At 40.8% G+C, this 27,638-nt stretch overlaps 5 protein-coding genes across 9 annotated transcripts in view; 2 read left to right on the top strand and 3 right to left on the bottom strand.

Moving 5' to 3' along the window:
• The window catches only part of LOC125767140 (protein alan shepard), a 195,725-nt gene extending 172,887 nt beyond the window's left edge, over nucleotides 1-22,838 (bottom strand). The window contains exons 1-3 of one of the 5 annotated variants that reach the window (XM_049433434.1): nucleotides 22,696-22,838; nucleotides 20,482-20,862; nucleotides 13,387-13,479 (exon numbers count right to left, since the gene is read on the bottom strand). In XM_049433434.1, coding sequence (XP_049289391.1) covers nucleotides 13,387-13,473 — 87 coding nt within the window. In that variant the 5' untranslated portion in view covers nucleotides 13,474-13,479; nucleotides 20,482-20,862; nucleotides 22,696-22,838. Of the gene's footprint in view, nucleotides 1-13,386; nucleotides 13,480-20,481; nucleotides 20,863-22,392; nucleotides 22,546-22,684 lie in introns of those variants that run through there. The other 4 variants (XM_049433430.1, XM_049433429.1, XM_049433432.1 and 1 more) reach the window with 4 other exon arrangements.
• Nucleotides 2,512-5,629, bottom strand: LOC125767154 (adult-specific cuticular protein ACP-20-like). The gene is made up of 2 exons (XM_049433461.1): nucleotides 5,201-5,629; nucleotides 2,512-5,121 (listed from the first exon to the last, which is right to left on the bottom strand). The coding sequence occupies exons 1-2, from the start codon at nucleotides 5,471-5,473 to the stop codon at nucleotides 4,729-4,731; spliced, it is 666 nt and encodes a 221-aa protein (XP_049289418.1). The 5' UTR covers nucleotides 5,474-5,629; the 3' UTR covers nucleotides 2,512-4,728.
• Nucleotides 5,876-7,012, top strand: LOC125767158 (adult-specific cuticular protein ACP-20-like). Its single transcript, XM_049433466.1, has 2 exons — nucleotides 5,876-6,443; nucleotides 6,522-7,012. Exons 1-2 carry the CDS (start codon nucleotides 6,315-6,317, stop codon nucleotides 6,900-6,902), a joined length of 510 nt encoding a protein of 169 aa, XP_049289423.1. The 5' UTR covers nucleotides 5,876-6,314; the 3' UTR covers nucleotides 6,903-7,012.
• Nucleotides 8,077-8,924, bottom strand: LOC125767159 (adult-specific cuticular protein ACP-20-like). The gene is made up of 2 exons (XM_049433467.1): nucleotides 8,604-8,924; nucleotides 8,077-8,535 (listed from the first exon to the last, which is right to left on the bottom strand). Exons 1-2 carry the CDS (start codon nucleotides 8,715-8,717, stop codon nucleotides 8,167-8,169), a joined length of 483 nt encoding a protein of 160 aa, XP_049289424.1. The 5' UTR covers nucleotides 8,718-8,924; the 3' UTR covers nucleotides 8,077-8,166.
• On the top strand, nucleotides 9,360-10,620 carry LOC125767160 (adult-specific cuticular protein ACP-20-like). Its single transcript, XM_049433468.1, has 2 exons — nucleotides 9,360-9,578; nucleotides 9,662-10,620. Exons 1-2 carry the CDS (start codon nucleotides 9,450-9,452, stop codon nucleotides 9,980-9,982), a joined length of 450 nt encoding a protein of 149 aa, XP_049289425.1. The 5' UTR covers nucleotides 9,360-9,449; the 3' UTR covers nucleotides 9,983-10,620.
• Nucleotides 22,839-27,638: the final 4,800 nt, after the last annotated feature.

Raw genomic sequence — 27,638 nt, 5'->3', positions numbered from 1 at the left:
AGTTATTTTTTCTACAAGACAGTTTTAGAAATTTCAACCACAATCTTCTAGGAAATAGTTACGAAACAAGTTTTCGGAAGGTATGGCATTAGATCTAGCGTGAGAATTAACTTTGAAATTTACGCACACGGTTTTACATCGCTTTTCGGTTTAAGCAGAAAATTTAAACGAAAGTAATTATTATTCCAACACAAAAAAACTTGCAACTGGACATATTTTTTGTCATTTAATTTGCAAAACATATTTTTTAAATACAGTAGTAAAGATGAAGATACACTACCGAACCAAAAATCCTTTAACTTTAGGTAAAGCTCTGGGCAAGCAATTCACCCGATGTGTGTAATACGGTAGAAAACGCATCCAGCAAGAAACGCGAATCCGTTCGGTGCCTCTCTCCATCGGTACAGATGCAATCTAATTTTGCACTTTTCCGGTTTCCTTGTGGGCAACAAAACACATACCACGGGGGTTGTACAACCACCGTCGTCGGAAGATGGTTCCACGCCGGTGTTACATTGAGGTTGGCAGTTGGATGGGAAAACCACAAAACATCAACCTTCGCAAAAACCTTCCAGCAGTCAACCAAACGGCGGAGAGTGGGCATACGTACAGGGGGGGGGGATGTTTGTATGTGTGTATGGAGAGTCCACTGGTGAGTGAGTGTGACATTACACATTGATTCGATTAAAAGTGAGAAGTTATGTGGCTGGCTGGCTGTGACAACAGGGCAACATACAAAACGGCAAAGCAAACGGCTTGTGTTGCTGCGCCATACTCTGTGCTTCCAGTACGCAACGAAGCAATGTACACACCGACCGCTCCGATCCGAGAGACACCCGTGGGGCAAATGTTTCCTACTCGACATGGATTGACACTGTAAAATGTGTGCAGCTTACAAGTTGGTGAAGCTGTTCGAGGTGAGGAAGAACACACAGCATAAGGCGAAACATCGGAGGAACAGGACTCATCAGTTGGATTGAATTGGTTTCCAGCTTCCGGCGGGACTTCCGGTTTTGCTGGAAAAAGGGTTAGTTCGTTTCCTGCCACTTCGGAGGTGCGATTGAATTAAAAACCCCTAACACCTTCAGACACCGAAACACCAATCCAGCTGATAGATAGGAATGTTCCGTCGGGTTGACTTTTTGCTTATTTTTTTTCATGTTCAAACCTTCAATGTTTTATCCGTGTTTTTTTATGTACAGTTTGCTTGTTCGTTCCAAGGTAATTTGCTGCTAGTTGGCACTTGCGGTAAACAAAACTCCCAACTCGTCTAGGTGTGTTACACCGATAGTTCCGGTGTTAACGATTGTCTTTTCGCATTTAGCTTTTGTGGGTCTTTCCTGGAGAATGATCAACTGTACCATCCTGTGTTACATCACGTGATTCTAAATGTTCCATACAACGAGCTGTCCATTTGTGTAATTGATGATCGAGATAAAATCAAATCATTTCAAGTATCTCTCACCTTACGACTATTGGCTTATAGCGTGCTAATAGACGAAGCGGCAGACGAGAGCCGTCAGTATTGGTACTTTGTAACCGTAACAAAGACAATCAAGCCACTGAAATGAAGCCACTCAACCAACTTAAATCAAATTCTCTACAAAACCCAACCCATCCCGCTTATTCTGCATTCTTGTCGAGTGTGTGGAACATGATTTTCATTTGCCAACACAAGACTGTCGCCTGTATAAACTGTGCCAGGGTAAAGCAATATTTAATAAAAAAAAACATACATCGTCTTGCCTTCATGGGTGAAGAAAATGTGAAAAGGTGCTACTGCTTCTCTGCTACTACTAGAACGCTGTCAAGAAATTGATGTCGACATAATTCCCATAATGACGCAATCAGTCGTGTCGTTGGAAAAAGCGTTTTGCCAAGAGAAAGAGCTCCCTTTTTCAAGATTCCTCTGTTTTTTTGTTGTTGTACTCGGTAGCATTTTCCAGCACAGCAAATGTTACACGAAATCACATCCATCTTGCACACTCCCGCACACTATCCACAATCGTTGCACACTTTGGGACAATCAGATCAAGATGTTTATCGATTCCGTTTTGAGGTGGAGAGGGAAGCTACCATAAATTCCAGTTGGACCAACACTGAATGGTCGAGAAGTTTGGAGATGAACCTCCTCCATAAAGCGCTCCTGTGGAGAGTCTGGACACCTTACACCCCAAAAAAAAACCCCCCCGGTAAGCAGATATAAATTTTTCATTTTTCGCAGAAGGAAAAGGACAAACAGACATCAGAAAAGTTGGCAAATATTTCTCAACAGTTTCGCCCGCAATGTGACCACACGACGAGAGACAACTTGGAACTTCGCGTGGATTATTTACACCGTACTGATTCTGAGCGGGATGATACAAAAAAAACCCTTGCTTTTTATGTGTCTACATCTGCTTTAGTGTTCCGTCCTGCTAGCGAACAATGCCACGCTGTTGGCCGCCCATTTTGACAGGTGAAAATCCTAACCCCCAGTGCCTTGGTAAAGCGTAAATATTTTTTACCAAAAAAAAACAACAAGCACATCCCCCCACCAAGGTTGAATGGATTACGTACCATTCTGAGTGTGGCGCGTGGTTCGATAGCATCTCGTGTGGATAAAATAATAACCGATGCCGGTTGCAACTGGGAACGGATCCAACGGGCTAACACACGCACAAACCTTCTTGGTGTATTTTTTTTTGGGGTATGGAAAGATGTGAATTAAATGGAACTGAGTGTGTGCGTGTTCGGGAGGCATTTTGTTGTTGCTAATTTTGCTGCTCGTTTTCAAGGCAAAGCAAACAATACTCCCGCACTCTTGACGTACGCTTTAGTTCATAACACTTATTCACACTGTTTTGTGGCGAAATATGCTTGGCACTATTTGCTCATTCTCTACATGTCTCTCTCTCTCTCCCTCTCGATTGATTCGCAAATTTGCGAGATATTTTACAAGAAATTATACCGCGAAAGAAACCGCGATCGCGAGAGCGTTCTATTATAAGAGGATCGGGCCTTTTCCTCGTGTGCGTTTGATAGCAATGCAAGAAAAATAGAGCAACCAACATCTACCCTCAAATGCCGCCAGATGTTAAGGTGTTGGTGAACGTACCCAAGCGCCAATCGAGAGAAAACATGTACCGCGCGATAAAAACCACATCCACCAAGAGAAGATGGTTGCCTACCGCCATCGACCCATCGTTCCCCATTTGCAAAACTACCCTCCCAACAAAAAAAAACAACCACCAACACTGTATATACACCCTCCGGTCTAAAAAGGCACACCGGCACGGCACGTTGGTGGGTTTTGTTTATTTACGCATACATTAGAGTTGTCATAGTGAGGAGCGCATTTTATTTCCACTTGCTTGCAGGAAGTGTATCGGGCGTGCGGGTCTCCCATGAATGTGAGCCAGGGGGTGTAGTGTATTAAAACACTGTTGTCGTTGTGCCAATGGCGTCGAAGAAACTCGCACCAAAATCGCCCTAAATCACCTTGCCAGCTGTTTGGGGCAGAAAAAGTTTAACCAAACACAAACCTGCCGGCGAGCGTTCGTTTGTGTTGTTCGGAATTCGGGCCAAATCAGAACATGTGGGCGAATCAGAACCCTTCGGGGGGTGTAGGCGTTTCTACTTTAAGCAGGATGAGTGAATGTTTCTTTCTCCGTGCGGGCAAAAGGTTGTGCTTTGCCCGGAGACTGTATTTTGATTCACTTACCATATGGAAGTAAGAAATGAAACAAATTTGGGGCTGTGTCGGCACCGAGACAGGCAAATGTCAATTCAAACTTTGGATTCAGAAATTACCTTAAAATGTGAGAGATACTTCAGAGTGTTGAATAAACAAAAAGGAATAAAATATTTTTTTTTGAGTCATTACAATACCACAGATTAAACCAAAATTACAATAAAAAATAAAATCACATTATTATTTTTTATTTAAGAAGGCTGATTTAAGTAGCTATCTTTAGACATATGACTATGGATAGTCGAAGTCTTAATAGAGAAAGTGAGCCTCTGATTATGGGAGTTTGGACAAGAGTTTGAACGAGCATAGGATACAGTCTTTCTCATAAAATAGAAGAAGAAGAAATAACTACCTAGAAGCTTAAAATGGTAATAAATGGTAGTAGTTGATAAAAGATTTCATTCAATGTTCGTCGTCGATTGGGAAAGGTAACTCCTCAATGATTTTTACCCTTAGTTGCAGGATAACAGAATTGACTTAATGACCAGCACCAAACTATCAAGCAAATAGTGTGCCAAGTACACACAAGTATAGCAATCAAGTTAGAATAACAAAGAAATTACTAAAAAATAGCACAATTTAAATATTGTGATAAATAGATATCCACATTTCGTTTGAGAATTCCTCGCAATTTCTACACATAATTCGGAAGCCGAAAACGAATCACCCAGACATTTAACTTGCGCTATACAACACTCCCCCTTACAGAGGGACATAACGCTTCGCAAAGTTTGCACTGGAACCAACTGAAATCAACGATGCGTTTCGCACTTGCGAAACCACTGCCACGCTTCACCGGTGAACAATTTCATTCGAACCGGTCTGTAATTCACTACCACTACACATGGAACAGGTAGGGCACATCGCCACCATACCTACCGAAGCCTGACCACCTTAACCTTGAACTTTTTCGTTGCAAATTTTGAATACTCAGACAATTGCTTTATTTGCTAGGAACCATTTTGTACGTGGGAAAACAGGGATTTATCGTAGAATTAGTTGAACTTCTTTAGCTTGCTGTAGCTGTATCCGTATCCTCCATATCCACCGCCAAATCCTCCCTGTCCACCACCGATCGAACCGCCCTCCTGCTGGAGACCTCCTTTGCCGATGTTCTTGACGATGGCCTCAAATCCATTCTTGCTATCAGCGTGGTACTTCACGATACGAGTCGAACCGTCCGGCTCATCCAGAGTGTACTCGCCCTTCACGACATCACCGTCCCGAACTTCCCACTGGCTCTTGTGATCACCGGTGTGGTAGTCCTTAACTCCATACTCGAACTTGTACTTCGGGTAGGCATAGTAGTCCTTACCCTCGTAGCCACCCTCAGAGCCTCCGCCAATACCACCTCCAAAACCGCCTCCGATGCCGCCCTCAAATCCACCCTGTTTATATGACAATCGAACAATTCATCAATAGTACGCGAGTCCTGGAAATTGTTGACCCATTTCCCAAGTCACTTACCTCCTCACCACCAAAACCGCCACCAATTCCACCGCCAATTCCACCACCAATCTCACCACCACCGTAGTATTTGTACGGAATGTGCTTCACTTCGCTCACGAAGCCATGATGTTCGTAGGCCAAACAAACACCGGCAACTGCCAGAACCACTACCGAAAACTTAATCATTTTAAAGAATTCTTGTTTTAATTGCACTTCCTTCCTAACGGTAGCACTTGTGTGACTGATGCTTAATCTGGGCGTTGGCAGCGCTTTTATACCACAATTATCCATGTATGCCCCTCCATCGTAGGTATTCGTCCAAACGTTCTCAAACCCAAAACAGCAACCATCTTAATGTATGCATGCATCCTAGGATGCCCTCGAACCGTTTGTTTCGGACAAGCAGCACTAATTTCTCCATCGATTTACCCAAGGTTCTCCGCGGATGACCGCTTCCGTGAAGCTTTACACGTCCAATCACAAATTTTCGAACCATTATGAGGTGCCTCTGTAAATGATTCAATTGGTGCAAAGTAACAGTACAACCTACCATTGCCCCTGGTAGGGCGAAAGGCTGGAAAAAAAATGTAAAAACCTACCCTTTCGGCCAACACGATTCGTGTTATTGTTTGGATGCACTTTTTGCCGGTTACTTGCATCAGATCACCGCTGGAAAGCGAAGTGTTTGTGCGTTCTATACCAAGCTTTGTTTAAGGTTTCCTTTTTTTGCTTTGTTAATTTATGCACACGCTAATTCTGTCTCAATAATGGGCGGGTCTTTGACATGCCTTTGGTAAGAGCAGCGACCTATCGATGATTTCACGATTAGCTAATAATTTGATGCCGTGCTCCACGCCATGCATCTCCCATTGACAGTTGGTTAGTTTTTGTGCTTATCGGCTAAGTGGTGCAGTGTAGAAATGCGCAAATGTTCTACTAAACACACGGAGGGGTTTAACAAACGAAAAGAAGTAAAGTACTATTTTTTACACCCCCATACAAGGCATTGCTTTGGACTGTTTTAGTATATAAACCTACCGGTGCTTAGTGAATAGCCACAGTCAACGCACAACACTTGGTTTGAAAAGTTCAGCGAAGGCATACCGAGCAGTTCGCCATCCTTTAGTTCAAAATGTTCAAGTTATCCTTTGCTTTGTTGGCCCTTTTGGGAGCTACGTTAGCCTACGAACATCACGGATTTGTCAGCGAAGTCAAGCACATCCCGTACAAATTCTACGGCGGTGGTATTGGCGGTGGACAGGTAAAATAAATTCAACCGATAAAACAATACGTCTCTCGAATTTCTTAAGACCTAAGTTTTTGTCTTGTTTATTTGCAGGGTGGATTTGAGGGCGGCATCGGAGGCGGATTTGGCGGTGGCTCTGAGGGTGGCTACGAAGGCAAGGACTACTATGCCTACCCGAAGTACAAGTTCGAGTATGGAGTTAAGGACTACCACACCGGTGATCACAAGAGCCAGTGGGAAGTTCGGGACGGTGATGTCGTGAAGGGCGAATACACTCTGGATGAGCCGGACGGTTCGACTCGTATCGTGAAGTACCACGCCGATAGCAAGAATGGATTTGAGGCCATCGTCAAGAACATCGGCAAGGGAGGTCTCCAGCAGGAAGGCGGTTCGATCGGTGGAGGACAGGGAGGATTTGGCGGTGGATACGGAGGATACGGATACAGCTACAGCAAGCTGAAGAAGTTTAACTAAACTACTAGTTTGAAACATATTCAACTAAGTATTAATGATATTATGGATGTACTGAAATGGAATATAACAAAACCAGCAAATGAAATAATACAATTTCTATGAAATTGAAATTATGTGTCCTTGGCTTTAAATTTCTAGAACTACAGTGTCCATTTTATCATATGAAAGTCGATAACAAAAACATACTACACCATACCTGAAATAACACTATATCATAATTGTACTAATTCACCTCATTTTACCTTTCTAATGATCTCCATATATACTATAATCAATTATTAAGGGACACTAGTAAGCATGATTTGGGCTTAAACTATGCTAAAAATACTGAAGTTGGCTTCTCGTTACGCTAACAAATAAAGCTTAGCGTAAGGAGAACGAATGTAATTAGAAACATCGTCTGCTAATTGCAGAAAACATAAGGCAGCACTAGTAATCGTAACGTTAAATGGGCCAAAAAGGTTGCCCAAAAAGATACTTGCGAAATCCTTTCAAAATCTTCAAAACACTCCCAATCACTTCTTTGTGTATACATCGTCTTCTTTTTATTTCATTCTACAATCCTTTTCGGGTTTGGACTCCTGTGTCTAATTGTTGATTAGCTATGGCTTGATTAATTTAAAACTAAATATCCTGAGACAACCTAAAATTCCTACTGAAACTTTACCCAAACCATGTGTTATTAGATTTAAATTGTGATTAGCAATTCCCAATCATCGAATGATAAAACTTATTAATCGAAAGCCGTTGTTGTTATCATTCCTCTGCAGAGACTCTGAGAGTATGAACCGGCTTCTGCACCCAACAATGTACTAAACCCCAATATCCGCTAGACGTTCTTGCGTGTTTGACACGCATTCAGCCCTTATAAAATACAAAAGCCTACGAATTCGCCTACCCCATACGTACGTTTCGTGGCATACGATGTCCTTAAGACGGACAACATTTGATCCCAACCAATATTGACGACATGAAAAGTTCACTCGCAAAAACATTATTAACAAATAAGGAATAGTCTAGCAATAAACAGTAAGAGATTTAATTGTTGCTTAAAAAAGCCTAAACATGGACTTGGTCATAATAAAAAGAAGACATTTTTTTCTTATCAAAATCTTAACTAAAAAAACTTATAATGTAAAATGGTGAAAAACTTATTGAAAATGTAATAGGCTACCAAAAGTATTACTGATTGCATAATATTTATTTCATGTACATAAAACTACAATTTCCGGAGACATTTCATTCAACATTCAACTAGGACCATTTAGTTGAACTTCTTCAGCTTGCTGTAGCTATAGCCATGACCGTATCCACCACCAATTCCTCCCTGTCCTCCACCGATCGAACCGCTCTCCTGCTCCAAACCTCCCTTGCCAATGTTCTTGACGACGGCCTCAAATCCGTTCTTGCTATCAGCGTGGTACTTCACGATACGAGTCGAACCGTCCGGCTCATCCAGAGTGTATTCCCCCTTCACGACATCACCGTCCCGAACTTCCCACTGGCTCTTGTGATCACCGGTGTGGTAGTCCTTAACTCCATACTCGAACTTGTACTTCGGGTAGGCATAGTAGTCCTTACCCTCGTAGCCACCCTCAGAGCCTCCGCCAATACCACCTCCGATGCCACCCTCCTGATAATGGAATAAATTAAGTTTTCATCGATTTCAAACCTCTTTCCCGCTGGTTCAACAAGACATACCTCGCCGCCGAAGAATTTGTACGGGATGTGCTTGACTTCGCTGACGAATCCGTGATGTTCGTAGGCTAAGGCTACACCTGCCAGTGCTAGGACGAACAACGCTAGTTTGCACATTTTTCCTAATGAATGTGTACTTCTCACTATAACTGAACTATAAGAATGCTGAATCGAAACTGATACACTATGTGGTCAAATTCTTGACTATTTATACTAGCCTATTCAATCTCCGTCTTCATCACAAACTCTTTGCAAACATTGTGATGGAGCATTCCTTACAACGATTTGCATTCCAATACATGCCCAAGGTCGGGCTCACATCAAAAAGGCTTTACTTTTCACCTTCCATTGGCTACTTTCGCGCACATCATCGATTCATCGGTGAAACGGTTGACTGAGCAGTCGTTGGTTCGGAGTGTTGGCGAGTCGATATGTCTTCGTACATTGCATGTGCAATCGTTTCACACCTAGTAGAAGTGTTGTTTGAATTAAAACTCCTAAGGGCGTACAAAATAAAGGTGTTACACATGCAGCCATAGACAGTTAAATCCATCAATACTACTTTCATGTATCGCGTGCCAAACGGAAAGAAGAAACTCATACACAGCTGGGCGTATCGCACCATATCCGTTCGGACGAACGATCGAGGTTTTAAGTTCTTTCACAAGAACCAAACTGCTAGGACATACAATCCACTCTAATGTTCAAGGACGGCAACGAAAAAAAAATGAGCGTATATAAACCTAACAATGCTGCTAAGAATGCATCACTTAGCTCACGGCAGTTGTTCCTACAACAAGTAAAGCAAGTTCCATCGGGTATCCTCACCATCAATCAATTTCGTTCAAAATGCAGAAGCTTCTACTCGTATCGTTGGCACTGGTTGGTGTTGCCCTGGCCTACGAACACCATGGCTTTGTCAGCGAAGTCAAGCACATTCCGTACAAGTACTACGGTGGCGGAATTGGCGGTGGACAGGTTTGTATACTTTGGTACACCAATTTTTAGATAACACTTTGCAATTCGATTAATACATCTTCATGTTCTCTACCTCTCAACAGGGTGGATTCGAAGAGGGCATCGGAGGCGGTTTTGGAGGTGGTATTGGCGGTGGTTCTGAGGGTGGCTACGAGGGTAAGGACTACTATGCCTACCCGAAGTACAAGTTCGAGTACGGAGTTAAGGACTACCACACCGGTGATCACAAGAGCCAGTGGGAAGTTCGGGATGGAGATGTCGTGAAGGGCGAATACACCCTGCAGGAACCGGACGGTTCGATGCGCGTTGTGAAGTATCACGCCGATAGCAAGAACGGATTTGAGGCCATCGTCAAAAACATCGGCAAAGGTTACCAGGGTGGTTTCGAACAGGGTGGTCAGTAAGATGTTCTGAGTCACATCCACAGATCTCGAGATTTCCGATTTCATTTCAGTTCCTTTGATCTGACCCAAGCATACGCCAAAGACTTTTCACAACCCCGTCCATATCTTGTCATAATAAGCCTGTGCTATTCCTACATAAAAAATGAATGAATGAATGAAAAAACAAAACTATTCCGACCATTTTGAACGATAAGCAACGTCGTCATCATCCGAACATAGTGCAGCAGTTTCATAACGCTTCACCAGAATCAAACCGCAATCAATGTCAAATAATTATTTCGCAACTACCTTTTCCACCCACCACATCTGATACACGAAAGAACATTTTTGGTACAGGACTACCTTTGTAACGTGCAGTATTCAACGAAATCTTCATGTCCAATAAATTCACTGCACAAAAACGTGCTTATTTTAAATCCCTCTCCGTACTCGGTCACCATTAGCAGCAAGTGACGGGGATTAGTCGAACCAGTATGCAATGTGCTTTTGCCTAAATTTGCCTTTCATACCACCGACACGTGGAGTTAGCTGGTTACCACGTATATTTCTATTACTATAATTTCAACTAATCTTCTAACTACATCCCAGACCACGTACCGAGCGTCATTTACAGGGATGCAATATTGTACGAACCACTCGGTGAGACGGGCAGCCGAGTACTACAGCGGATGCGAGAGGTTCTCTATAACTTAAAAGTAATTGGTCAGCTGCAGCTCGTTGAATATGCAATATTCTACTCCGTTTTGTACCGAATGATACCGAATGGTAGATTTTTATGCAACGTATGCGATTTCTCGCAAACATAAAGAAAAAACACAAACGGGATATGATGTTCCGAACGGGAAAGCTCCGAAGGCAACCTTAAAACCAGCTTCCCAATAAATCCCTGACACTGCAACTGCTCCATCGTTGACTCGATGTCGTACAAAACAACCAATTAGTCGGAAGCTTTTAGACCAAACAACCTGGAAATGGTACGACAAATAACATAAAAGCTCACCTAAACCACTCACCCCCGAAAAGTAAACAAAACGTGTTTCCAGTCAACAGCGAAGGTGTATCACTACGAATGTTGCTAGTACTCGAAGAAAGGCTATCCACCAATCTGATTGCCACAGAAATTGGCCCAAAAAACTAACAGACAAACAAGCAAAAAATGACGGAGGTCGGTGAACAAAAGATGCCGAGGATGTAATTGCATACAATGGTCACGTTGTGTGAGGCACAGTGGAATGCATAGCAATACGAAATAGTCACCACCGCTACCAAACCCCTTGAGGATGTCCGTACTATCGGTGTCCAAATTTAGAACCGAAGGCACACCAGCACCCTAATCCGGACATTCTCGGTCATCGTGTCTCATACCTCCAGTAAGTGCCGTTGCGTATTCAAATCAGGCCCCACCGATGAGGTAACCTCCGGAGCAGAAAGATACGTGTGCAATATGGCAAAATCATGTAGAAAGTCGGCGGTAGCAGCAATGCGAAAAGAATGTGCTTCTGAGCGTACCGGCATGGAATCAACCGAAGGTATGCACGAATACAGGCCCATATACCTGGCCGTACGATGAGTTTGAGAATGCATTTACAGCATCAGTGCCATCGTCTCGACGATGCATGCGGTCAGAAGCAGCAACGCCATCTACTAGCCCGGCTTCGAAATTGCCATCCAAGCGATCCCATTTCGTACATTCGGCTGTCGTCCGGTATTACATTTTTAAGCCTTGTAACATTCCGGACAATGTGGTCACCGTTGTCGGATGCACCGTTGATCAGTTCAACAATTTCACTTCCCAGCCGTTATGTTTTCTCGATAGCAGATATTCGCAATACAATCCATGCTTTCGTCACGGCCACCGTACAAGGAAAGCGAAGAACGGACACGTACTTCATTCGCAGTCATCTAGCCCAAAACTATTCGCACTCGTTTCTTTCCCCCATTCGGCGGGCTGTCTGTTCCGATAGCGTTTTGATGGTGACGGTGTGATATCGTGTACCATTGGACCCATGCTTAAGTCATTATCAGTGCATCCGGATGTGCTGGCTAAGCTTGTAATGAATTTTGTACCCACAAAACCATACGTCTTGCACGTGCTTTAGCCAATCTACTGCAGGGTTTTGTGGTTTGTGGTAGTCATTCGAACGTTCCATTGGGCTACACTCTAGCAAAGGGAGAGCTGGCTAAGGATAATTATTTAAGAGATTTACATCTCATTGTTTCTGTGGTTTTTGCTGCATTATTGAGTAGAAATATCATTGATTATTGAGCTGTCTACACCAGTGAACGCCATACTTCTCAGAGCAAAGTGTCACACTTCGAGAATACAAATGTCGAATTTTGTTGAAAGCGTCTATCAACCGTGAAGTGTCTTAAATCTTTTCGAAACAGATTTAAGCTATACTTATAGACGATGAGATTGATACAGGGTTTCAGAAAATTCCAGTAGTATATCATTATTGTTCGACTTTCTAGAATTCATAGAATTGCTGATAGTATTGTGCAAAGTTCATTTATAAAAGTTTGTTATTCATCTCAACAAAAATTAAATCAATCAGACTAATATTATACTAATAATAGTACTGATAATATCAAGGTATATAAAAAATATAGTAACATAATGGCATTTCTCCCTTTTTTTGTTTCAACTATTCCAGCAATCAGAACATGGTCAACCGTTTAGCATACATCAGAACCTTCAAACATGAATAGATTTTACTAACGATGTTTTTTTTCATTCACACTCTACTAATTAAATACAACAAGAATATATAAGCACGACCTTAAGTCCAAATGTTTTGCCAAACGCCACCCTATTCAATCATCCCCTTTAGTTCGCCTACAGCAAAACCCAAGCTTTGCCTTTGCAAAGAATTCCTGTCGAAAGAATTTCTCGCGGTATTTCACATGCCCACGGCAAGTGCCCAACATCGTACGGTGTGAATGTTAAAATAAATGGGGCAAAAAAAAGAAGCATTTTCTAAGTCTGGTACGAAAGCATACAGGTACGATAACACATTACCCTCTCCATACATTTGCTCAGTCCTGCCAGGTTAACCAGCGTACTGAGGCGAAACTGTTTTGACAGTTACTGAAGTCTTGCGAAGCTTCTACCGCAAGTGCACCGGTGTATGCAAGGATATTCAACACGATACTTCTCCACCTTCAATCCTGGGCGGGAAGAGAAAATCTTTTGCATTTCCACTGGTTAAGCAACATTTTTTTTTGATATGCTAAGCGTATGTACCGAACTGGCATTGACGGGTTAGTGGAAACACAAAACTATGCTAGCAGGGAAGAATAAAAAAAACGAAGCTCTCGTTTGAACGAATGTCCCATGAAGCTAATAATGTGAAGGAAACAAACAAAATACTGCAAACAAGAACAAAACACCAAAGCTCACTTACGTTCGGTACTGCCTGATGTCTCGGGGCCATCTGCGGACGTATCGTAACCGGAGGCGGCGGTGCCGGACTGTATCTCGGTTGCTGCATGTTGTACTGCAATAAGAGTAAAAGCAAAGAAATAAAATAAGCGCTAAGGTGAAAGCACAACAGAAGGAGCCCAAGCGCACGAATGTTAATACAATATGGTCCGGGGAGATTCGATCATGACACTGATTCGCTTTGAAGGCATCGAAAAAGGATACCATCATGATAATGTAATAGAGAGAAAGGATCAAATCGAATACAAACCGATTTGTGGACATGGTTGCATCAGCACCAATAAAATTACAAGCATCTCGTTAACAATTCATCAAATTCCTTTCCAATTCATAAATCCATAAAAATCTGTATCTGTTCAAGCTACTCAGAATGAGACAACATTTTTTGGATGGCTTAGTAAGTACCTTAAACAAACATAAACATTAACCTATGGATAAAGCTTTATATAGAAATTATATTTGTAGCTAAAATGTATAGAAAAATTATTATTACAAAATATGAATCTGAATAATCAAAGAATTTGAATAGAAACAAATAATTGAAATTCTACTCAACTTGGCGATCCATACTTACAAACATATCTCATAAAACCCGTCCAGGTTTCGATATCTGGCCTACATAAGGGTATAATGAAAGACACAATAAACCATCAAACATACGACCTATCTGAACCCACATCGAGCAAGAACTCATAAATCCACCCAGAACAGAAGCACCCAAACTTTGAACAATTCGAATCGAAAAGCAAAATCGATTCCGGGTTGAAATCTGTTCAACTCCCTCGACAACCGTTGTTTCCAACCCCCTGTAAACCAACGCTGCTATGCTAATTCCAGACTGAACTTTGAACTTTATTTTTACACAGCTTCTCCAAATGTCCGTGCGGTAAGGTTCCAGGAACAGCAGCTGGAAAGTTGGACGAGCGAGAAGTACCGCGCGTCGATCGGTTCAGGACACGCTAGTGATAGTTGGAGAAATTATTCAATATCAACGACAAAGCATTATGAAACACCATAAAGCATCGACAACTGAACGAAGGCGGTGGCAGTGCAATGGGTGGAATTTATTGCATCCCTATGCAAATGAAAGCCCGAGCTCGAGCTCGAATGCACTGAAATGCAGCTTTACTTGAACGGGACAAAACTATAGATTGGACGGTATCTCTGTGTGGAACGGAAAACTGTACGACCAATTATGCTTTCAACTTTTGTTTGTCTGATCTCTGGGGTTTCCGTGGTTCTGCTGCTGACCAGCCTGACTAACCATACCAATGGCAGAGCGGCATGGATTTTCTCCATGCGCGAGAAACAACAGGAAGAGTAGCCACAGCGTCACCAGTTTTTCGTCGCATTTCCGCAAACCATTATTTTGCAAACCTAGACTAAGGCAGACAACAACAACAAGAACAAAAAAGGACCCGACCCGACAGCAACTCCACAACCATTTTAAGCTTGGAAAAGAATGAACAAAACTATGTACACTCGTCGCTCAACCGAGAACCCGTGGCCAATGGGGATTGAAACTGAAGCTTTGCCTTTTCCTGCCGTACCGGACAAAAGTAGATGCGAGATGAGAGGAGACTAAAAATAGTTGTCCTTCGGTATGGTGACGAGCGCAGTAACTGCTATCCTGTGGTTACGAACGAGGACGGCCTCATTTCCGATCGAACAACCCGCGCCGGCTGGCAGTGGGAGTAGGAGCAGTAACGGGAAGCGAAAGGAGCCGAACGACATTCCAAAAAAAAAAGTTGTCTCCACTGTGCGGCAACACGGACGGCATAATCATAAACGGAATAGCCACCAGCCACCATTGGAAGTTTGAGCTATTTTTACCCTAAATCTCATCCCGTTTCCCTTCGCCAAACACTGGATATTGGGATGTGCGTGCCTGGGTATCCTGCTTGAGGAGAAATTGTCCTTCCGATGTTGCTGCTCGGATGAAGATGGCAAACAATATCAGACACTAAGGACATTCGATGGAGACATCATTCTCAAAAAAACGTGTATAGTTTGTTTTTTTTTTTGTTTGTTTTAAGGATGTGTTCTTGGCGTACTCCCATAGTAGAGGACATCAATATCCTCGCTTTTTTTTTGGGACGCTTCTGTGACATTTTATTTTCGTTCCCTACCCATTCACGGTCACGTCCGAAGAAACGTACAGTTAAATATAGCTAAATAATTCTTCTGTTATGTGATCGATGGCACCATACAATACAACAGATACCAATAAATAATGTGTGTAAAAAGTTAATTTGTGGCATTGATCATCTATTAGTATACCGCTTCAGACAGCACATAAGTAAGTTATAGTACAATAAAGTAGTTTTATTATTGGAGTCGCTATTTTGTCGGAAAAGGAGTTGTGAAAATTTTCAGATAGAGTTTGAAATTATAAATAGGAAAATCCAACGAAAATGTATTATCATTCAATTTAGACACTTTTAGTAAATTATTCCTCTTTTTGACAACAAAAACTCAAGATTTTATTTTCCATCATTTTATTTAACTGCAAGTCCTCCGTCAATTCCTGCATACTGGGAACCAATTCGGATAGGATTAAGTACAACACAGAGCAAACTGACAACATATTGCCTGTAAATAATATAACATAAAACATCGATTTGTTTCATGTCAATGCATTCTTCTAACTGTCGAGACAAAGTTTATATTGATAAAGTTCCTTCGTTTTGTTTAATCAGACAGAACAAACAGGACAGATGTACTACTCTTCTTTCATCTAAACTCGGTATTTCCTTCACTTCCGGATCTGTTCCACAAATTTGCTTGGCGTTATACAAGTTTTCATCAAAAACCACCAACCACTGTATAAAAGCAGCGGCATCCTCCTCTTCCAACACATTCACACGAGTGTTTCCAAAACAAGCTCCATTACTTCATGTAATGCTCCCCTTCTGCACAGCATTTCCTTTCTAAAATCAATCGCCAATATCGAATCCCAAAACCCTTGTGTGCTTTTGCGTGGTATTTCGACCGTGCGCTAACTCGCTAGTACGCACAGGAAACCCACCACATGAAATGTGAAGGTGAGTCAATTTTGACGTATCTTCATCAAATCCTCAATATTCCGTAATACCTTGTGGCGCAGCACCCACACATCATCCCAAATCTTCCTACCAAAAAAAAATCTTCTTAATTTTTATCTCATCTATTCTTAGTTTTTTCACTCATCAGCAATCGTTTGCGTCCCTTCCGTGCCGTTCGAAATAAAAACTCATTTTATCTTCCCTTTTTCTACTCGATTAAAGGCGGCTCCCATGTGCCAGGTTTCACATTCATTAAATTAAAGTACGCTAAGCGTTCATCACCGCATAATGGGCATGTCCTATCTCTCCTCGCACTACTTTCCCCAACAATGCCCACGATTTACTGCATGGTATGGTAAAGGTACAGCAGCAACTCACCAGGAGGACACGCATAACAGTAACCCACCAAGAGAAAAGTAGCACTGTTTGATTTGATCCCATTCCTGGGAGGGTTCGAATGGGCTCGACGCAGCTCGCAGCAAAACTGAGACGAGTTGTGGTACACAGTACACTGCCGGAGGGAGTAGGTTTCTTTAGCTGCTGGGCCTAGGGACTATAAATAGAGCCCCGTTCTATCTTCCGGTCGGCGGACATCGAAATCGCTTCACGGAGCAATAACGATCAGTATCCTTAAATCTGACGACTGCTATTTGCCTGCAATACGAATCAGCAGTTTTTAAATGGGAGAAGATGAAGAAAAAAAAACAAAAGAAGGCAAATCGGTGCGTTTTCTAAGAACTCGACCGTAGACTAAAACATTCGAATAAGGAAATGGGTATCCTATTTATAGGAGCGAGTTTTCCGTTCTTATCGATCCAGCGCTAGAGCGGATTATGTTGGGAATAAAATTGAGGTCATCGGGATAAAATCGCCCATTTTTAGTGCAGGACATATGTATAGAGTGATCTTTTCCATGGAAGTTCTAAAATTTTTGTATCTATTTATAAACGTATCTTTACTTCCAAAATTACACCGGTTTGACAACAGCCACTCATTATTCTAGTGGGTCCAAATTTAATTTCAATTGCAAGTTGCAAAAATGTCGCTTCGCAAAGAGCAATTATTTGCGACGAACTCTTCAGCTTCGATTGCCTAACGGCAATTATTTCAAGTATGGCTAACTTCAAACTACCCTGTTTTGTCACCCGGCTCGGCCAAACTCGAGCACAACTTTTTCCCAACCATAAACTATTCCAATTGCATCGGGTCCATATTGTGGATTTCCAATGGATTGAGTCATTGACGAAAGTTGCAGCCGTTCGACGTGCGGATTCCAATCGTTGCTGGAAGCTGGACGTTACACAACCTGGCACACCGAAGCCGGTACTAACTTTATACACAAGTCCTTCCACAAGTGTGAGGATGAAATAGTTCCGGAACACTACTACGATTCAATCAAATCGACAAACACCCGTCCCATGTGACGAGAGCCACGAAGTACCGGCGTACGAAGCTGCTCGTTAAGTTTCCTGCACAACAGAGTATTTCCGACCAGCCTCTTAGTTTGGAGGGTTTTTGGTACATTTAAGGTACGGATCAGGTACGGGATTTTCTTCCACATTAAATGCATTTCCCCTGCCCTGCGGAATGAGCGAAGCAAAGCGCACATGGGACCACAGAGTCCTTCAGCGCACACAGATAATGATTGCAAAATCACGATCGATTCGTACGATGGTGAAAGCGGATGCTTGGTGGTTACTAATGAGAGGTGAAGCTCGACCCATTCTGCAGGAGCCCGGGCATGAGTTTGCAGCAAAACTTTACCCCGAATTGCGAAGTGGTACTTATGTTCTTGGAAGATTTGTCGCCACCACGCCACGCGTCTTGCGGTGCTTTCTTGCGTAGCTTGCAGTTTGGTGGAGTAAATCAAGAGGTCACACCGCTTGGCACGGCAGTGTACAAACTTCCTTCCAAATTTCACCCCATTGCCCGAGTACCTCTTTCCCTCCAGAAATGCTCAGAATTATGTACACTAAGGGCAAGCAGCATTTAGTCGCGTGCTTGTGCGTGGTTCATTCTCCCCAGGTTCGTTCCTGAACAACCCACTAAAAGCTGTCAGTTTTGATGCTCTGCTGCTCTAACCTCGCCCATCACAACCCAAAACGTTCCTTTCAGCACGTTTTCAGACGATTTTATTGGAAGGTTTTTGTTTGCCAATTTAATTATACTTGCCCTCGAGCGTGAGCGATGGAATACATTAACAGCTTGCTGGTTTCTTCTAGACCACGGGCATGATTTTCGAGCTTAAAAATGGAAACTATATCACCGTCACCAGGAAAAAGTTTCACCCTGCAATCAGATTCTGTATTTTGCGGGGAAAATCTTAAAAACCATCATTCATCCTTCCATCTTATGTCTTGATCAAGTTCCATATTGTTCTTTAATAAACCCCAGCTTGAAGTTGATGTCAAAACTTGTGAATATAGCCATTGTTGTCACTCTGTAACTGTCAAACGAAAAGTTTAATCTAACAAAACAGTCATGCAAATGGATGCATTGAATTGATAATCAACATCACATCAGCTGAATTAAAAGGTTAAACATTCTTTGTACGGAGAGTATTATGAAATCATATTTAATGCAACATTTAGTTTAATTTCAAGCATGTGAAGTGTTTCTATTGGAGGTAACTTCATAGCTGAATAATGTTTTAAAGGGTTTTTTTGCGTTTCGTACTGTGGAATAGATAAGTAGATTGGATGAAATTGAAGCAGATCAACATTACTTATGTGGTAGGTTTTATAGATGAGGATACACACTCTTTTCAGAGAATTGCGAACAGAGCGAAAGAGTGGTTATTAGGATCTGAAACTGTTACTCACTCTTTTGAGAGTCAAAAAATAATATTAGTCCAAACTAATCCTTTAATTACTCCTTGGCGTTTTAACTCACTCAATCTCGTTGCCGACTAATTACTCACTCTTTTGCGTTTCAACTCACGCAATTAGAGTGAATAAGTGTTTTGTTACTCTTTTTGGGTTTAAATCACTCAATAGGAGTGTGTTAAAAATGTGTTATTACGCCTTTTGGATTTAAATTACTCAATAAAAGTAAGTAAGTGTTTTGTTAATCGTTTTGGTTTTAAAACACCGTATTTAAAATTTTTTTTAAATTAATTTTTTTTTTATATATTTTATTTAATTTGAGTGTGGGCCGGCCCGGTGGTGCATGTGAAAAACGGCGCCCGTCCACACGGCAGGGACCGGGATCAAATCCCATCCGGACCGTCTCCCCGTAGCATGGACTGACTATCCTGCTACGTGGTAAAATAAGTCTTGATACGGCCAGGCCGTTCTAACCGAGCAAAAAAAAAAAATTAATTTGAGTGAGTAAAACCGCAAAGGAGTCATAAAAACTCCTTATGATGAGTTGAAACCAGAAATTCCTTTGCACGAATAAACTCACTCACTCACTCTTACTCAGTGTGCCCATCTCTAGTAGGTTTAGTGTTAATAATCAATTTACAACTTCAATTGTATTACAGTACAGGGTACTTCAAGTCAAATACATTCAACAATTAAGAGGACAGGAGCAAGTTTTAGAATGAAGAAGAATTTTATTTTTCAGCTTTTTTTTATATACTTCCAGGTATTAGTAAATATGCATATTAGTAAATTCATATTTTCATATAAAATTCGTATACAAAGTAAAACTGTCAAAAAAGGAGCGTATTTCCTTTTGCTTTACTTAACTGGTGCACAAACTGTGCCGAAGTCGAAGTTGCAACTAAATATGGACAAAAATAAACAACTTAACTTATTTACCTATACCCCCCAAAGGAATGTATAAGAAAAAGTGAACAATTGCAACAATAAAAAACAACATCAAACTAATGCCAAAAGTTCCACAAAAACCCACAAATGCATACCACCGGGAATGAACCAAATGAAACAACAAATTTGCACCATTTGTTCAACGAAAAACAACTGCACCATACTGCAGTGGCGGTCAAGGATGAAAATAACACCCTTCAGACAAAAAAAACAACAACAACAAAAATATGCCTCACTTACCGTGAAAATTTGGTCACTCCTGCCTGGCACTGTAGTCGTCTCGTGATTGCTGCGTTTATTTCACCGAAAGTTTTTTTCTTTTGCTTTTCCTTTACACCTCAACCCGTAGTTCTGATGGTTGTCCCCACTACCCGCTGCACTTGCACACTTAATACCCTGATGGATGATTGTGCACCTAGGAAATGGGATTGTACTTTTGCACAATCACACACACATGCACATTCACACTTACACAAAAACCGCACACACGCACGCGTTGTACACAACAATACGCACACCGTCGGCACTGCACTGCGCACTCGGGTCGCACAAAACCACGCGATGGCAACCGGATGGAAGCTTTGGGAAATTGTTGCTAGTTGGATGCTGACCGCTTCCTAACTGCAACGCAAACAATAAATTATTATTTTACAACATTTCAGCAAAGATAAATCGTTGCACAATCTATGGAAATGCCGAAAAGATGTTCTTATCACGGTTGCAATGCGCTGCACACTGCTAAAGCAATAGTGAAATCACACAACGGTCCGAATACAAACAAGTCGTCAGTATGAAACTGTCAAACAGCACGGATTATCATCACGGGTAACTTTGATAAATGTCATACTTTTTTGTACTTTTCTTGCTCAAAAACACCAGTTATACAGTTTGTTAACTATTTAATGACCCTTTCCTATTGTTCTACTCTCACGCAACACCGCTGTTTTCACCGCTCTTCATTACCACTGCGCTGTCATCGATACCGATAAAACTGACAGACCGATGGTAGACAATCTCACACTCACAAATGACTCACTCTCACCATATTCCACTTGTGCACGCGTGTATTATCATTTGCTCGATTCTTTTCCCACCCCACTCGGTAAGGGGCCGGGACCACGGATAAGGCGGACGAAGGAGAAGCAGAAGAAGAAAACCGGGACCGGAATGTTGTTTTTGTTTTCGTCCCTTTTCGTTTCGAGTTTTCTTTTGACAGGTTCACTCCAAGGAGGCGAACGAATAGGGATGGGACCCGCAAGGTTGTTGTTTTTTTTTTATTCCATCCATTCCAAGAATCGTTTAAAAACCCAAAGGAAAACTGGCACAGCTGTTTCCAGCAGATGAATGGTATTTTGCACAACAACAAAAAAAGCTAAAAATAAACCCGAACCAAACCTGAAATGGTGGTGGAACCATTATTTCTTGGGCAAAAGTTTTGCAAATTGGGCAGATAATTTTTACCTTCATCTGAGTTTAAAGTAAGCTAATTTTTATATGTTTTTGTAATTATTTCTACCGCTGTTTTTTCCTTCTCATGCATATGCATAAAGCTTTTGTTGAATTCTTGTCATTTTGGGTAGATCGAGATAAGCTGACTCCACTATCTCGGCTACTGATTACGGGAGGATTTATCAATTTATCAAACGTCAACCCGCATCCGAAAGCACCCAGTGCCGGTCGCCGTATTTGTGGGACGGGACACACGACACACCGGCAGCATAATAAGGCAGCTATTTTCAGCTGCAATGAGAGAAGAAGCGTGTAGTGTGTGCCTAAATTTGATTAAGAATCCACCTATTACAGCATACGGGCTGTGTGCGCTGGCAATGAGGATGCTGCTGCCAAATCAAATGCCACCGCCGAGACGGTGTACAGAATGTTTCGATATCTTTTTCACGTTCCCTTTTCCGACGGTTCTTTTTCAAACCTCGTACAGCAGATCGGTTTGGAGGAAAGGCGGGTTGTGCACGCAGGCGCATTGTTGATGTGGTGCAAATGTGTATGCAGGCCGCGATGTTGAGACACCGATCGCAGCAGCAAGGCGACGCATCGCAGGAAGAGGAGCTGCTGTTTGTTACCGTCCACACACGACGTCCACCATTGTACACACACACACACACGTACAGCGGATTCACATTTTCTCCAACGCACTTTTAATTTTTCCTTTATCACCTGGGCTGCTGGGAAGTACACTGAACTATCCGAAATATGATTTCACGTGATTTTCATAAACGTAACGTCACAGAGATGACACTTTCAGCAAACCCATCACCAACACCACGATATTTATCTTGCACCGGGGAGCTTAGAGTAATGATAAATTAGATTTGCACTTCTACCGGATCGCTTCATTTTTCGGTCAGCGCCATGCATTGAAAATGCACTTGCGAGCTGCCTACACACGCACACACCGGGTTCTATTGTTTACATCGACAATCCCTACCGTTAGCTCACCAAATTGCACACCAATTTCAGCTAATAATGGTCGTTTTTCACGGCTCTAGATAAATTCCGTGTTTCCGTCGTCGTTTTCGTCTTCAACGTTATCGTTGTCGTCGGCTGTTTTGCTGCGGTAGGTTCCCTGCCCTGTCTTTGCACCCGCACCGAACAAAACCAATCAAAGCTCAAGACCTGTCAGTTGGATGAGCTTTTTTTTAAGCGCTGCGCTGTTATTTACCAGAGGAAAATTGCCACTTAGGTGTGACTCGCACAGGAATAAACAGCAAATAAACCTTAAAAATATATTTTTACAACTGTTGGTACGTTAACAAACAATTAGTAACCAAAAGAAATAAAACGTATATCCTTCAGTGTGTAACAGGCTTTGACTTTACCTGTTTTGTCACCTATCTTATCATCGGACTTTCTTCCCGTTCCATCACTTGGTGGAAATTAGTGAAGCGCGGATATATCTTACTGACTTTACGAACGTTGGACACATTGAGACGTTACTCAATGGTCTGGAAATAAACGGACACAGATTGGTTACGTTCTATGCCAAGTCCAGATTAAGTCTGTCTTACTTTGGCCCGGTACTTTATTATATATCATTCTAAAAGTATGCTTAAGTTTGACGCCTTTGTCGTTCTTGGGTGGAGCCTCGCGGGTTGACCTACTTTCTTGCGCTTAAACGCTTTTGTCATAGCGTGGACATGTTTTGCCTCGTAAACAATTTTGGGCTTCGCTGCGCGGGTCAGTTTTGATTTTTGATTTGGTGTTATTAAATAACCATCCGGGTTCTACCTGTTGACTTTTCCAATGGTTGTGGCCAATGCTTACGCAGCACATGTATGTAGCCTACTTGCATTGGACTCATTTACTTTATGTGGGTCATTATAAATTTGGGTTGTATACTTGTGTTGTCTATTTCTTAAATACCGATCCCAAAGTCTGATTTCTGTAATAGCTGTTACTTTAATACTAGCTGTATAGCAGATTAGTTATTATCTGCTACACCTCCCCTCTTTAGGAGAATAATATTATGATTGAGTTCTATTTTACGAAAGATTAATATTATTCTATTGTTGTTTTTTATATTATTTTTTTTTCAATTCAGTGCTATATTATAAAATTTCTTATGGGGGATAATATTTTATGTGCATTGATTTGTTGACTAGAGATTTAAAATTGGGAAACTTGCAATCTAATGTATGAGGTTTGAACTTGATTTTTGAGAATTTGTTACATTCACAACTAGATGTGAGTTTTTCATCATGCTTTTCTTCGTTTCTTTGTTTCATTTTAGAAATCAATACATGCAATTTTGTTTGAAGAATCTGATTATACTTTTCTTTAACTTTGCTCATTATCGATGCTTTGCGCAATTCTTCACATACAGTGGAATAATTTGTATTCAATACTTCATTTTTAATGTATCTAGCCTCTCTCTTTGGGCAATGTTTATCATTTTCTTTCTCATCATTTATTCCTTTTTTGAGTGATTCATTTTTCTTCTTCATATTGACGCTTTGATTTGCATTAATTGCATCTTTTTGTTCTTTGATTGCTTTGTAGTGTACATCAATGTAACTTTCTGTGTCATGTGTAACTTTTATGTCTCTTTCAAATTGTTCATTATACAACTCATCATTATATACTTTTTTAATTCCTTTTATCTCTTTATCGACGTCATGATTCTCACAAATATTTTCATGTATAAATTGTGAACTGGCGTTGTACAAGTCGTATTCGTAACTTGGTTCCTCTTGTTGTATTGTTTTACTGAGGTTCTCTTCTCTAGTGGTATCATCATTTTTATCATAGCTGCTTTCAGGCTGATATTCTTTATAATAGTCATTATATAATTCGTTTGTTCTGATGCCGTTATTAAAATATTTGTTTGATGTGGTCATCAACATTTGTCTGTTTTCTTGGTTCCTCTCTTCAAAGTTAAATCTTGATTCGCACATTTCATGATTTCTTATATGAAGAATGTTCGTTGTTTCTTCTTTATCTTCACATTTTGATGCGTTAGCATTAAACGTATTAATTGATTCATTTTGTACATTCAAATTCAACCAAAACTTGGGTTGATCAAAAAAATGGTTTCCCTGTGCTTGTACTGACGTTTGATAAATACGGCGATTATTATTTGTTCGCCAGCTTTGATTTCTAGTGTTTTGTGGGTTTGCCCTATAATTTTGTTGTGGCCTATTATCTGAATTGTACCTGCTTCTGTCGCGGTAGTTGTTAGTAACTCGCTTCTGGTGATACGCGTAGTTTTGTTTGTATTTGTTGTATCGGTGATTTGTGTTGTTATTGTAAGTGTTATTCCTAGTATATGGTTTGTCAGGCATTCTAACGTTGAAAATGTGTTTGTTAGTATCATCATCCTCGTTTTCCATTACTTTTTGTGTAGCGTCTGTTATGGTCGTAAATGTTCCTGCTTTTAGAAGCGTTTTTGTTTCCGCATTATGAATCTTTTCTTTTAGTGTATCTATTCCCTTTTTCACAATCATGTCGTTTGCAACTTTTTCTGGGATTCCTTGTTCTAGGTAAATTAATTTTAACTTTGCTGTCAATAATTCTACTTCATTGCAAATCTTTTGAATATCTCCGGTTTTTATTGCTCTGAGTTTTGCTATTATTTTGTCCGGATTAGGTTTCTCTTCACACCTTAATTTTATATCATCCAATAGTTCTTTGAATGTTGTTATTGAAGTTGGTAATCCTATCCTTGCTTTACCTGTTAATCTAACTCTTAAAAATTTTACTAGAATTGATTCGTGGTGTTCGTTCAACTCGAACAGTAACTTAGCGGCATCTTCGAAGGTGCTAAACCTTTCGGCTGATCCATCGTAGATGGGTACTAGAGCTGCGGCTGTTTCAAAGTCAAAATTAGCCATTTTTATTTCTTTTGTTCTCTGTTTCCTTGACTAAGCTTTCTAACGATGAATTTATCAATTCTTTTTTCTATTTTGCATCAGGTTTCTTCAGATGCATTTTTTTGCTATGCTTTTTAGTTGTATTATTTCATCTATGCCGTATTTTCTGTTATTTATTTCTATTTCCTTTTGGAATTCCTTATGTATTTCCTCAGCTTGTAATTTTCATTGTGTTAATCTAATCGTTCTTAATTTCTGAGTTTTTTCGTTTAATTTCTTAAGGGTATATTGTTATTTTCGAACTAATTTTATTAGTTTTGACATACCTGTCTATTTTGCATTGATTAATAGTTACTCCTTTACTTGCCGTTGTATTTTCTGCAATTCATCTGCTGATCATGTTGCCTGGTTGTTTTCTTCTTATCGGCTGCTCTTCGTGGGGTTCCTGATCGATGTCTTCAACGTTGGAGGCTCCTGCCTCTTGGGATCCCGCCGGTCACCATTTGTGAGCCGTGGTCTCGCCTTCCACTATGTCTTGAAACTGAACTGTTTTTGTGAATTTCTTCTCACTTTTTTTTTTTTTTTTACTTTGCTGAACTATTATCACTTTCGTGTTATGATTCTTTAGCATCGTAGGTAATCAGTTATAAAGCGAATAATTTTCCGACACTGAGCATAACTGATGCTTTCACTGTTCGATTCGTGGATTATAATAAACGACTTTGTTGCTTGAATATTTGATACAAAATTGTATTGGAGTTTGCTTTAAAATTCCTATCTCAAGTATAGTTCGTTGTATTACTCTAGGTGCTTTATGATCGTTAAATATCGATCTTCGTTCGAACTACTTCTTTGGATGCATTTTCACTTCACTTGCATTTTAATTTGCTTTACTTTTTACAACTTTTCACTCATTTAATGTTTTCTTTATAATATGCACCACTTTTCATTTTTGCGTAGTTAATCATCACATATCACGTTTGGCGCAAATATTTGTCTCTTTTTTTCATCAATCGGTCACGAGAATTTTCCACTTGGGATCAGTTTTCAAAAATGAAATAACACTTCGATGCATATTGCTTAGTTCGCTGGTCATTTTGTTGATAACACGTTGCACTTTATAGCTAGCCGTCGAATTAATTTTTAACGTGGCCATAACTGCACTTTTTTCTTTTTTTCAAACACTCGCTGTTCACGCATCCGAAGATTGCCGATTGGAATCACGGTCGCCATGTAACAGGCTTTGACTTTACCTGTTTTGTCACCTATCTTATCATCGGACTTTCTTCCCGTTCCATCACTTGGTGGAAATTAGTGAAGCGCGGATATATCTTACTGACTTTACGAACGTTGGACACATTGAGACGTTACTCAATGGTCTGGAAATAAACGGACACAGATTGGTTACGTTCTATGCCAAGTCCAGATTAAGTCTGTCTTACTTTGGCCCGGTACTTTATTATATATCATTCTAAAAGTATGCTTAAGTTTGACGCCTTTGTCGTTCTTGGGTGGAGCCTCGCGGGTTGACCTACTTTCTTGCGCTTAAACGCTTTTGTCATAGCGTGGACATGTTTTGCCTCGTAAACAATTTTGGGCTTCGCTGCGCGGGTCAGTTTTGATTTTTGATTTGGTGTTATTAAATAACCATCCGGGTTCTACCTGTTGACTTTTCCAATGGTTGTGGCCAATGCTTACGCAGCACATGTATGTAGCCTACTTGCATTGGACTCATTTACTTTATGTGGGTCATTATAAATTTGGGTTGTATACTTGTGTTGTCTATTTCTTAAATACCGATCCCAAAGTCTGATTTCTGTAATAGCTGTTACTTTAATACTAGCTGTATAGCAGATTAGTTATTATCTGCTACAAGTGCATACCGTTTACCATTGTGCGAAATACATTAGCGCCACCTTGTGAGGAATTTTGAAGCTTTTTTTTTAAAGAAAGCGCGCTTCTGAAGGATTTTTATTTTAAACAAATACACTAAATTGATCTAATATCAACGCCTATACTATTTTGTAAACCGGTTTCGGATGTAAAAGCACGCAAGAAAAAAAAACCTATTGC

This window comes from Anopheles funestus, chromosome 3RL (genome assembly GCF_943734845.2).
Source record: "Anopheles funestus chromosome 3RL, idAnoFuneDA-416_04, whole genome shotgun sequence".
Taxonomy (NCBI): Eukaryota; Metazoa; Arthropoda; class Insecta; order Diptera; family Culicidae; genus Anopheles; species Anopheles funestus.
The sequence above is the reverse complement of the archived record's forward strand: the minus strand, read 5'-3'. Positions and strand labels throughout refer to the sequence as shown.